Source organism: Pseudopodoces humilis, chromosome 9, assembly GCF_049639895.1.
Source record: "Pseudopodoces humilis isolate 2021_Gansu_Grassland_sample_001 chromosome 9, ASM4963989v1, whole genome shotgun sequence".
NCBI classification, from domain to species: domain Eukaryota; kingdom Metazoa; phylum Chordata; class Aves; order Passeriformes; family Paridae; genus Pseudopodoces; species Pseudopodoces humilis.
In genome coordinates, this window is record NC_142208.1 from 22,367,232 (window position 1) to 22,380,096 (window position 12,865).

The 12,865-nt window shown below is 55.0% G+C and overlaps 1 protein-coding gene across 1 annotated transcript in view; it reads left to right on the top strand.

Annotated features, from left to right (window-relative positions):
- Positions 1-12,561, top strand: part of HPSE2 (heparanase 2 (inactive)) — a 106,141-nt gene extending 93,580 nt beyond the window's left edge. The window contains exons 9-12 of the mRNA XM_005520656.3: positions 34-148; positions 10,776-10,921; positions 11,892-12,038; positions 12,121-12,561. Coding sequence (XP_005520713.1) covers positions 34-148; positions 10,776-10,921; positions 11,892-12,038; positions 12,121-12,286 — 574 coding nt within the window. The 3' untranslated portion in view covers positions 12,287-12,561. The remainder of the gene's footprint in view (positions 1-33; positions 149-10,775; positions 10,922-11,891; positions 12,039-12,120) is intronic.
- The last annotated feature ends 304 nt before the right edge of the window (positions 12,562-12,865 follow it).

Here is a 12,865-nt window from a genome sequence, read left to right on the forward strand (position 1 = left end):
ATGGTGCCCTGGCTCTGTTCCCTCTGTCCCCAGGTGGCTGAACACGCTGGGCTTGCTGGCCAGCCAGGGCATCGATGTGGTGGTGCGGCATTCCTTCCTCGACCACGGCCACAACCACTTGGTGGACCAGAACTTCAACCCATTACCGGTAGGTCTGCCCAAGGATGTCAAGCTGGTGCTGGCTTCTCCTTGCACTTTTTTTGGGATTCTCTCCTTGTGGCCTCTATAAACTCTGCTGGGAGATGAATTTTCTAGACCTGTTCCTTACAGTGTTAATAGGAGATGTTAGTTCGTGTCAGGTGCAATAAATGTTGGAGGCAGATGGGAGAGCGATACCTCTGTAGCTGAAATTTCATCTAATGCCCCAGGTCTGGTAGCACAGGAGGGAGGCTGGTACCACTGAGGGGTTCCAGGGCAGGCTGGTGAGTTGGGGGCACAGACGGGGAGGGCAGCTGGATCGCTCATACTGAGTTGGCCCAAGAGAAGCCAGGACTTCAGATTTCTAGAAACCAAGGTGAAAACGTCACAGTGAGCTGTGGTTCTTATCAGTGCCCCACAACATTCCTCACTCTTGAGAAACACGTGGGCAGAGGGGAACTCCTATAGCACATGGTGTTGATAAGGAAACCATATGAAAAAATCCTGTTAAAAGTAGCAGGTTTCCTTTTCCTCTGGGGGTTAGTAAATATACTGCCTTGTAAGCAGAGAGCCTGGGAGAGCAGCTGGGTGCTCTGCATCTCTCCTAGAGAGGATTTATTGGTCCATGACCCAGCAGACACTGCCAGTGGGCTGGAGATCCTTGCTGGAGGTGTGCACAGCCCTGATACTGTGAGCCTGCCCTTGATGCTGTGCTGGGATCTCAGGAGTGGCTGCAGGGGAGCAAAGTCTGAGGAAGCTGCATCTCAGTCAGCCCTGCCTACTCAGGCAATGAAAACAGCATCCCTGCAACAGCATCCCTGCACATCAGGCTGGCTCCAAAGAGCAAACCAGTGAGCAAGAGAGCATGGTGCCTGCACTGCTCTGGGTACCTCCTGGGGCACCTTGGTCTGCTCCCACATGCAGCCTCCCAGCAAGCATACCTGCCAGCTCTGGGGGCCAGGCTGGGGGGAGCCTGGGGGGCTTTGTTTGAGATATACCTGGGCTCACAGCTAGCACTTGATGGATTTCTCCTGAAGAAACAATTTCCCTGACTAAGCCACATCACCACCTTTTCCAGGGCATCAGGGCCCGCTGGATTGCTCCCAGCTGGATGGGTGCAGGCCAGCTCCTGCCTGCCGGGTGCAGGAGGGTAGCAGATGGCTGTGGCCAGCTCTCCTGGCACAGCAGGGCAGAGGGTGACCCATGGGCAGCTCTCCTGGCACAGTGGGGCAGAGGGTGACCCATGGGCAGCTCTCCTGGCACAGTGGGGCAGAGGGTGACCCATGGGCAGCTCTCCTGGCACGGCGGGGCAGCAGCTCCAGAGCGGCTGGAGAAGGAGAGCAGTTCAGAACGGGATCAAAGCCAGGGAAGGAGTTAGAGGAATAAACCCCAGGCTGTTAAACACAATGGAAGCCTTTAACTTGTATTTTGGTGTTGTTTTAAAGAGAAGTCTCCCAATAAGTTAGGTGCCAATCGCTGTCATGATTGTTTCCTCACTCTCCCATGTGCTTCAGCACTGATCCCACATCCCACAACTATGCTCCTCACAAACTCTGGCGGGTGCTTCCACAACCTCTTTCCCTCCACTCCTGTGCTATCAAAGAGCCACAGGCAGGTGAAAACCGACAAAGGGCTTAAAAGCTGCCAACACCGTACAGCCCAGCAAGACGGGGCCGTGACCTGCTCCGCGGGCTAGCGGCTGCTCCTTTCCCGTGGGAGCTATCAGGAAGATAAAAGCTGCTGGCTGTACCTGTGCGGGGCCGCGGCGCTGTGAAATACAATCTGCTCGTTAGCTGCCATGACAAAGAGGTTTCTGCACGCTGGCTGGGCGTGAGGCAGCTCTCAGCTGCCTGCTGAGAGAAGGGCTACACCACCACGGCATCAATCACAGCTGGGAGCCAGGCCTGGGCTCCCCAAAGCAGTCTTTGCACCTCCTTCTCCTCCCCTGCCACTGCTGATGCCTGCTTGTCCAATAAGAGGATGGTCTCAGGTGGCAGCAGTGTGGCCAATGGGCACTGAAGCTTCCCAGTGAAATTAGGAAGACGCTCACATCTCTGCTGGGTTTGCCACACACAGCTGACTCATGACCTAAGTGGCATCCCGTGGCTTTTGGAACATCTTGCAAGAGATGTGGTCGTTGTGTGCTCCTCCAGGTCCTTCACCCATGCAAGGGCAGCTTGAGTGCCCATCCTGGTTGCCAGAAATGCCTGTCCACTCTCCTCTGAGGTCAAGTGGTTTACGGCCTTGTTATTTTTGAGATAACATTTTCATATATGGTTGAAGTGCTTTTTCTTCCTGAGTGATTTGGGCAGTCAGCTGTATAATAGTCAGAGAAGCCCTTCAAATAAAGCTTTTTGCAGGTACATCAGTCTGCCTGCCTACACTTAAACCTGTACATGTGTGGGAGTAAGGAGTGGAGGGAAGGAGGGCAGGAGCAGCACCAATATTCACTCTTCACAGGACAGTGCCTTTGAAATGCTGATCCAGCATTTAGTACCTCTAGAATCATTTCAGGCATGCAACGTACATACTCTATCTCTTTTCCTTAATATCTCTCTGAAACAGTCCAGAGGGAAGCAATACATTTATTTCACCCCAGGCAGGCGTGAGATTTCTCTTCAGATTCTTACAGAATGCTAAAGACGTTTTTCAGTGCTCTTCCATGTGGTATCGTGGTACTCAACTCTTTTTTATCCATCCTTGGTATTGATTCCTGCTCCTTTAATGTACAATGCTGTAAGGTTACATCTGTGCAGAGAAAAAACTTGGGCATATTTCTAGGCAGGGTGAGAGGAACACAAACCCTGTGGAAAAGCCAAAGCTGGAAACCAGACTTCCATTTCCTGTGGCTCCTCATGGACCTTCCTCTAACGAGTATGGGCGGTGAGAAACTGAGTTTGGTAGACACTTAAAATTCTTTTCTTTATATAAGATTCATATGCAGGATGAGAAAGTCCTGGAGGGATCAAGGGTGAGTCGACAGCAGGGGCTGCCTGCTCAGCTGTGGTGGTAGAAGAAAATATGATATTGCCTGTGAATTGATGGTGTCCTTGAGAAAGCATCACAGCAGTGTGAAGGTCTGTGCCCAATGGTGCTGTGATCAGATGCTTGGATGCTGCGGGTGATTTTTCACCTCCTTGGCTTCGCCCAAAGGCACTGAGGAGAACTCGATGGGAAAGAACATTGCTGTCTGCCCTGGAGGAGGGAGGACCGTGGGCTCCTACTAGGTCCGTCTGACCCGTCCCGAGCACCTCCGCTCTAGGGAATGGGTTGGGCCGCCCCGGTTTCCAGGTCCAGGGAGGCAAGGGGCCCTCGGGTGAGGCGCCAGGAGCGGCTCCCCCGGCCCCGCTCCCGCCTGCCGCACGTCCCCGCTCCCCGGTGCTCTCATTAGCGGAGCTGCCTTGGCAGGAGGAGCTGCAAATCGCAGCTGAAGGTCCCAGCCGGTCCCTCTCCGGCCCCTGCGCTGCACCCGAGGGGCCCCTCCCCGGGCAGCGCTGCGGGGGCTGCCTCTCACCCACCCGTACCAATCCCACCCTGGGCACCAGGGGAGCTCAGCGCTGCTGCCGCAGCCGCACACCCAGCAGAGTCGCACACGCAGCCGGCCGAGCTGCCAGAGCAGGACTGTGGCTGCTGTTCCCCCCCGCTCCGCGGGGACCCTCGGCTCCAGGTCACTGTCCAGGAGAGCGTGGCCGGGCCGGGCTGCAGAGCGCGCCGTGCAGGCAGAGACACGGCCACAGGTCTGGGAGTGACAAAGGGTGGGGACGGGGAGCAGGTTCACTGGAGCTTGCACACACACATGGAAGCTGTTCCTGATGACTGAAAATCTGCTGCGCAGGCGTCTGGCACCCCCATCTGCCCTGCACGCTAGAGCACTGACTCTGGTGGGAGTGATGCCTGCAGACAGGGAAGGGGTGGGAGAGGCGAGGATTGGCAGGAACTGTCGTTAGAGGACGTTTGCTCTGGCCACAGATGGGAGGGATGAAATCCCGGGCAGTTCAGGTGTGCATGGGGGAAAAGCTCTCCCATGAGATGTCAGGCTAAAGCATGGTCTGCTGAAGGACAGAGTGGAAATGGTGCCCTGTGGAAATCTCCCAGCGAGCCTTGGCACAACTGCCTGAAGCAGGTTTGAGCAGGGCATCCACTCCACCGCCTTGTCCTTTCTATCAAGTCTCAAGGATTGAGGCATTGTCTGCTTTCTGCACTCTCTCTCCTTCCAGGAGTTCCAGGTTAGCTATGGGGATCATTGTATCTGTGAACAAGGAGACAGATTTAAAGCAGCTACAGCTCTGCTTGCTGTCACAGTGGGTTAAGAGGCCTTTCCCTCTTGGTGCACCAGAAAAAAGGTCTCTGAAGTGCATATGCATGGACTCTCAAATGGATCAAAGTCATGCTATGGCTAGCAGCTCTGGCACCCACCCACTGGAGCTGCAAGACATGTGCAGAGCTGGAGCCAGACTGTTCCTCCTGCACTGGAGTCTGGGGCAGAGACAAACTCCATCTGGGACCGGCAGCAGCAGGTTGGTCTTGGAAGGATGAACGCAGCCATGGCTCACATCTCCCAGAGGCACCATGCTAGTGCTAAACCTGCCCAGCTTGGTCACAGAGCCAACCCAGGGCTGCGGATAAGGTGGGACAGAAAGACCATTCCCAGAGTGGATTGGTGCTCTGGAAGAACAGGAAACAGAAAAATTGCATTTGGTTTCCAAGCCCTCTGATCTGGCACTCTGCTTCTTTCCTGTAGCCTGCATTGCCTGGACCCTGTTAGGAAGAGGTGATGACAAAAGAGAGATTTGGCTGTTCCTCCATCTGCTCAGATCCCAAGAAGGTGGAGAGGCCACTGGCTGCAGCCAGACTGTGATGGGCAGTAGGCAGGGGTCACATCCTACTCATCACTTTCCTGTTTCCTGGGCAGGCTGTCCCCCCAGTGCCACTGGTGCCTGGCAGCAATTCCTGTGGCTGCTGCTCCCACAGTAGGAATTTTGCTGTAGACCACTTGCTTGAGGAGAAAGTTGCAGGAAGATGTAAAGGCATGAGACAACGCAGGGAAGAGTGGTGTGAAATGAAGTGTTTGCAGCCATTAGAGAAGGAAGGAAGAGGATCAGGACAGTGAAAGCAACAGATGCCCAGGCAGAGATGTCAGCAGATTCAGAGGACTGGTGATGGGGCACCTGCTGGGATGTGGCCTCAGCAGAAAAGGGATTGGTTAGCATTGGCTATTCTTTCACAGGTGGAGGTGTCTGGATCAAAGCACAGGTCTGTCCTGCCCAGGAGGGACAGAGCAAAGAGGGAAGGGGCCACTTCACTGCAGCATCTCTGTGTGCTGCCTCCTCCTCCCCTGCGAGTGCCACCAGCCTCTGGCAGGTCAGTCCACTTGAAGCCCCCTTGTTTGGGACTAGAAGGAGCCTTGATCCCTATTCACAGATGTCTCTGGAGTGTCCCCTGTCATGCTCACTCACAGACTGCCCAATACAGCATCAAATGTAGGAGACTGTTCAGTTCTCCAGAACCTCCACACAAGGAGGGGGCACACATGAAACAGCAAACAGATCATGTCCCTGAGGGCATGAGAGCTCAAGAGGGCAGCATTAGTGTCTGAAATTGATGATTTTGACTTCAGAAAATGTTGTTCCCTTTGGGATGAGGCTCTGCCCCACTCTGCTTGTCACAGGACCTTGCAAAGGCTTTGGCTGAGAAAACCTTGAACTCCCACTTAAGAAGCACATAAAACTCTGGGATAATGTTAAAAGCAGCATTATCCAACCTTGCTGGAGGAACAAGCAGCTATGGCTTGAACAGGATGTAAGGACCTCCATGGGGAGAAAGCTTTGGATGCTGAGAATCTTTAATCTAGTGGAAAAAGAAAGAATAAGAACCACTGGTTGGAAGCTGAAGCCAGACAAATTCAAGACAAAAATAAGGAGTGGGATTGTTAACAGTGCGGATATGTAACTGCTGGAACAGGCTTCCTGGGAAATGGAAGCTTCTCCATCCCTCCAAGTCTTCACAACCACAATCACTACTTTTCTGTAAGATGCTTTTGCCAAAAACAAGCCATCAGGCTCATAAAAGGGATAAAAGAGCAAAGCCCTCTGTCCTGTGATGCTCAGACCAGCCAGCCCTTATCTCCACACAGGTTGCTTGGACTGTGGAAAAAAGCAGATGAAGGTGCAGGAATGGAGCCCTCTGTAACAGGCTGCTGTTCTCCCGAGGGTGTGTAAGGCATGGGGGAAGAATTTGGGCCACTTCAGAAGTGAGAAGAAGCAATAAGAAGCACAGTAGGGTGAGCAGCAGCCAGCTGATACTGCTGGTGCCTTGGGAACATAAAACCATGCCCTGGCAGCCCCAGCCAGAGGAGATTGTGCACCACGGGCTCACAGCCTACTTGTTTGAAATTCAGCTGCCTTTGCTGGTTACGGTCCCCAGGAGACTGAAGGGCTATGGCTCTTTTACTCTGGTTTTCTGGTTATGGAAACATTTTCTTACACGTGAACAGCACAGAGCTGAACAAATTCAGGTGGGCAGCAGAGCTGCTTTGCTGCCTCTAGGAGAGAGAGAGGGGATAACTTCTGTCCTTCTCCTGATGGCTCTGTGGACAGGAGGGTCTGGCTAATAGTTCTGCCTCAGGGTCTGCCTAATCAACCTCATTTCCAAAAGCTGAAGTCTCTAAAACTTCTGTGATTAAGTAAAATGTGCCAAGAGATCAAGTAGGAACCTCCGGGCTTTCTCTCTCTAGTGGAAAGCCTGAACATCTTCACTGGTCCCATGGAGCTGAGAAGACAAGACTCCCTGAGCTCTGCACATCAGCTCACTCAACACAAGCACCCCTCCTGCCCACAAATCAGGGATCCCAGACAAGAGAGCTCCTGAGGCACAGGAAGGCTCTGCCTTCAGGTGCTCTTCACCTACAGTACTGCTTGATGAGTCTGCAAAGTAATTAAACCAAGAAAGATCCCTCAGTTCCTGTGGGACTAATAACAAACCAGATTCCTCTCTGCTATCCTTCCTCTACTGCTACAGCTGTACTGCTGGCTTAGCCCTCACAACAAGAGTTTCCTGTGACTCCAAAAGACAAATCCTTTCTGCAGTTGCACAGGTTGGAGTAACCTGTCTCCCTGGACACTGCTGAGGCTGCCCGTGACAGGATGTCCAGCACCACACTGCATGTCTTTGCAAGGGGTATGGGCACTGCCAGCCTGGGAAACTTCCTTGCGCAGGGTGTGCCACATGGGAGCAGGTTCCAGCTGCTGTCAGGGGCTGAGGAAGAGGTCACTGATCAGTGGAAAAGCCACCCTGGTTGCAACCAAGCTGGGTTTCAAGAACAACTATTTCCCAAGCTGGTCCCATTTGAACAGGAGCTGGTAGCTGCAGGAGCCCAACAGCCCTGGCATGATTTTGGCTGGGGTTCACTCATGCCAGTGGAAGGAGCAGCCCTGGAGCACCAGCCCAGCTGGGGAAAGTGTCTGTCCTCAGCAGGTTTGTTTCAGTCATGCTAGGTGTGTGTAATTCATCATCCAAGTGCTTGGTGTCACCAGGTCTTGGTAATTTATTGCAAATAACATGATTTTGGCCCCTCACACAAGTGTATTTGCGATGACGCGAAAAGCCGCAGCTGTCTTCAGTGCTTCCCTGCAGTGAGCTGAAGAGCTCAAGCGCTTTGAGGCCAGTGCTGGCGACTCCTTTTTCAGCTCGGGTCATTTTTCTGGCCCTCCTTTGAACTCTCTTTGGTATTTTCACATCCTTCTTGAAACTGAGACTTTGGAGCTAGCTTTGCCAGCAAGGGGAGGTAAAAGCACTGCTCTCCCCTCACCTCCTGCAGATGTTGGAGGGACACAGTGGTCCCTGCACTGCCCAGAGGCATTGACTGTGCTGAAATACTGCACACTCAGCCATGATCACCTCACACTTTGCAGAACAGCTCACCCTAAATCACTGCTGTCTTACCCATCTCATGGCACCTGCATGGTTTTTCTCAGAAAAGCTGTGTATCTTTAGCTGGGCCAGAAGCTTACAAAACATAGCCAACACTTTTCAGAGGGACAATCATGTGTCCTTGTGGAGATGCTGGATGGCACAGCTCTGCCCATGAGCCATCATGGCAAGAGCCTGGGGCTCAGCGCTTCCAGCTCTGCAGGGTTATTCAGAGCATCCTTGGGAAGAGCATGTGCTGAGATGTGGAATTTGGCAGCAGCTGGGGCAGGTCATGGGGCTCAGCAGTCTCCCAGGACCCCCTCATTACAAACCTTGCTGCTGCTGAGCCTTGAGAATGGAGGAACATTCATGATGTCAAAGCAGCAAATCCCTGGGGACCACCCAGCCCAGAGGGGTGGGTGCTCAGCTGGAGGCTGGAGCTGCTGATGCCAGCTCGCCATGGAGGCAAGACCATTGAGAGCCTCCTGCAGAACAGCTCTTGAGATCCATATGGAAATTCTGAGGGCAGGCACTGCGAGTCTGGCCTCTACCACTCCCATAACTTGTGGGTGAAAGCAGCATCTCATCAGTGGAATTATGGAGAGGCGGTGAGAAACCCCAGGAAGGCTTCTAGAAAAGACCTGAAAGCTTGAATTGGAAGGTAGCTCAGGACATCAAACTTAGTTTTAACTCATGACAATGGGGCTAAACACTGAAGTCTGTGCTTTTCATTTTCCTCACTGCAAACTCAAGTAATTACTCATCTAATGACTCTGCTAATCAGGGTGGCTCACCAGAGACAGCAGAACTGTTTCTCCTGCCTGCTGTGAGCCTGAGCAGCAAAGGCTGGCACTGCTTCCCACAGAAGCTTGGAGCAGGCAGGGACATCCTCAGGCTGTAGAGCAGTCCAACCAGCCAGCAGGTTCAGGGACAGAGGCATGGCTTCATTGACAGCACAGATAAGCAGCACTGAGCACTGCAGCTCATTCTCCCTGAGAGCTTTGGTCTTGTGGCTGAGCCGTCTCAGGCTACACAAACCTCTCCTTTCACACTCACATCTCCTTTGGGGCCCAGAGCTTGCAGAGGAATCAGTTACCATGCTGGTGTGGCACAAAGCCCCGTGGTTTTGGCTGGGAGTAGCAAGAGGAGAACAGAAGGTGGCTTTTTTGTCTAGCATTATGCCAAAATCTTGCCAAGACAGCAAGAAGTGTGTCTGGATCTCTCTTTGGCAGCTAAGTGATGATGGAACAGATTAGCTTCTGCTGGACTGGAAAGAGCATGGGGCTGGCAGCCCAATCTGGCTGGTGGGTTTTCACCTTGTGCTGGTCACTGTGCCCCACTGCTTGGTTCTATATGCTGAATTCTTAACCCAAAATGTGTGTTAATCAGAGGCTGTGTGAGGGCTTCCCACACAGGATGGATAACTGAGTCTATATGAGATGTCTGCACTTCCACCTGCCCATTCTGCCCTGCACCCTGGGGGCCTGGAGACCCCATTCCCAACCACATGCTCTTCTGGGATGCAAAAGCCCTTCATCACTATCCTGACCAGGCAGGTCCTTGCCCTTCCCAGGCACTGTGCAGGGTGCTTGTTCAATATTAATTTCCTCCTCACAATGCAGGTCAGACCTGACAGGCAGAGAAGCCCCTGGTGCTAGGGTGACCATCACTGCTGGATGTTTGACACTGCCAGCAGAGAGGGAGGATTACTCAAATTGCCCTGGGGCACATGGTCCCTCTAGGATATCCAGTCTGGGCTGTTCAGAGGGCGTTTATCCAGAATGCTCATGTGTGGAAAGGTGTCTCAGCATCCACAGGCAGCACTCAGAGAAGCAGGGAGAGAGGCTCCGTCTCCCCAGCATCACCTGCTGTGCTTGGAGCAGCAGTGGGACCAGAGCCCCATCCTGCAGAACAGCAGGCGAGGGCTTGAGCCTGCCCTTTCCCTTCCCACAACCCTGCTTCATTTACCACACACCTCCCAGCTTCTGCAGCAGATGAGTGGGGGGCCCTGCCGGCAGCAGCCTCCGTCACCACACAGCCTCACCTCCCTCCCCAGGGCTTGGGGCCCATCCTGTGTGCCGTGTAAGGCCATGCCCTGTGGGAAAAAGTAGTGTGTGGTGACGTAATTAAGGCTGCATCATTTATGCATGTGTGTAGGGTCTGAGCATTTCCTCTTTCTTGAGTGCTTGGCTTCCCCATGCTTCACAGGAGGCTTTAAAAGGGGAAAAATACCTCTGGGAAGCTGAGCACCCTCAGCAGTCCCAAAAACCAGTGCGCCATGAACAGAGACAAAGAGCAGGGAAGAGTTCTCATGTGCTCCAGCTCTGTGTAGAGTGGGGGAAGAGCCTGCCCCAGAGACATCACCACGCTGTGTGCATCAGCTGGAGCTGATGTGCAGGTCCACAGCATGGCTGTGTGTTGGTCCATGGGTATGTGCAAGGGTGCTCATACTGCTCCCCAGGCCCTGCAATCCAGCCAAGACCTGAACTCCTTTAGAGTCTCTCAGCATGGGCAATGTATTCCTCCCTGAATCTCTTTCCAGGAAACATTCATGCCGTTATGGCTTGGACTGCACAAAAAAAAGCTCATCCCAAGGCAGATATCTGGTGTGCAACATTTTCACCCCAAAATTTTGCCAGGCTGCAGGCAGGGGAGCCAGCCTTTCCTGCCCACGCCCTCTATGAGTAGGGTGGGCTGTTGTGCTGCTGACTGTCCCCTCTGCCCCCCAGGACTACTGGCTGTCCCTGCTTTACAAGCGCCTCATTGGTCCCAAGGTGCTGGCGATCCATGTGGCCGGTCTCCAGAGGAAACCCCGGCCCGGCAGAGTCATCCGCGACAAGCTCCGGATTTATGCCCACTGCACCAGCTACCACAAGTAAGTGGAGCAAGGAAGGCTGAGGGATACAGGGCGAGATAAGCGATATCCCCAGGAGATGGGGACCAACACGCCGGGGCAGGTTGGCTTCCCAGGATGCTCACTCGAGTGCTGCTCTGGCCGCTGTCTCAGTGAAGGGAGAGTGCAGGAATGGCGATGTCTCCGATGAAAGTGGTGGCAAGGCCGTGCCTGGGAACGGGGCCGGCTGGGAGCGCTGCGGTGGCCGCCGGGCAGCCTGGGCAGCAGAGATCAAGGGAGTGGATTTCACACGAGGGGCCCCGGTCGGTCGGGTTACCTGCCAGGCCGCGCTGCCGGGGAGCCTGGCCTGGCTATTGTTTCGCTGATAAGGTCTTTGAAAGCACCTCAGAGAGCCGGGGGGGGGGGGGGGGGCGGTCACCTCCTCCGAGGACACAAGTTGCTATTGTGGAGGAGGAGAGACTGTTTCTTTACACAGTCCAGATGCTTTCAACATGCCTCCAGCTCGGTAGGAAACCTTGTCCAGTAACTGACAGGTGCAAAGTGCTCTATAGCTTTTGTTTGAGGCTGTCTGATTAGGCAGGGACAGAGGATCAGTGTCTGACCTGTCTGTCAGGTGCCTGGGGTGGCGGGGACAGATGCCACTCACGCACAGAGCTCCCCTCGTTCTCAGCCTCCTCCTTGCAAGGTTGGGGAGGAGTGGGAGTGGGGGAAGCTGTCCTGGGACTGACACTGTCCTGGGCCACCCCCACTCTGTACAGCATTGCAGCATCCTCTTGTGCTGCTGGCTGAAGAGGGGGGGTTTAAAGGTGTCGCCACAGAACCAAGCTTCATGGTGGGACGGTGGCATCTCCCCGTGAAGGGACGGCAGGATAGTGAATCTGGATGTCTGCATGAGGCCAGTTCCTGCAGAGACCCCCAAGCCCCTTCTTGGAGGTGATGCTCCCTGGGGACATGGCAGTGTGGCTTTCATCTCCTACTCTCCCCTTTGCAGTCACAACTATGTCCGGGGATCCATCACGCTTTACATCATCAACCTGCATCGCTCCCGGAAGAAAATTAAGCTGGCAGGGACGCTGCGGGATAAGATTGTCCACCAGTACCTGCTGCAGCCCTACGGCAAGGACGGGCTCCACTCCAAGTAAGTTTGATGCTGGAGGCTGGGACTGCCACCACTATCCCACCCTCAGTGCCACTGTGCTGACCCTCTCCTGGTCCCACAGGTCGGTCCAGCTCAACGGGCAGCCGCTGGCCATGGTGGATGATGGGACTCTCCCCGAGCTGAAGCCTCGCCCGCTGCGGGCCGGCCGCACCCTGGTCATCCCCCCGCTGACTATGAGCTTCTACGTGGTGAAGAATGTGAACGCGCTGGCCTGCCGGTACCGATAGCCTGCGGCCCACAAGGGACTCGCCAGCCCCGCTCCTGCCCCTGTGCACTGCCCAGGTCACGCTGCCTCCTTGGCAGCCCACGCAGCCTCGCCGTGGGGCCGTGTTGGGCAGCTCCACGCCATGCCCTCATCTTCACCCCCAGGATGTCCTCCACCGTGGCAGCACTCCTGCCCTGTGACCGCAGAGCTCCACATGCCCTAGCCACCAAACCGCCAGAGCAGTGCGACAGCCAATTTGCACGGCCAGCCACCCTCCGTCCCGTGAGCTGCGAGAAGCACCCGGGTCCTGGTGCCCACTGGCTGCAGCGAGGGTTGGGGTGCTGAGCCCCGGTGTATCCCGGGACGGACACCATCCCCGACCCCCTGGTCCCGCTGCCCTTCGGGATGACTCCTCCAGCAGCCGGACCTTCTCCCCTGAGGCGAGCAGCGCTCCGGTGCAGCAAGCGCATGGAAGCAGCTCCCTCTACTGCCGCCGGGATGCCGCCAGCCGGGCTGGCCCGCCGCGACATGCACCGGGCGGGGCAGGGCAGGGGGCGCGGGGGCCGCCCCGGGCGGGCGGGCTCGGGCTCCGCGGCGGGAA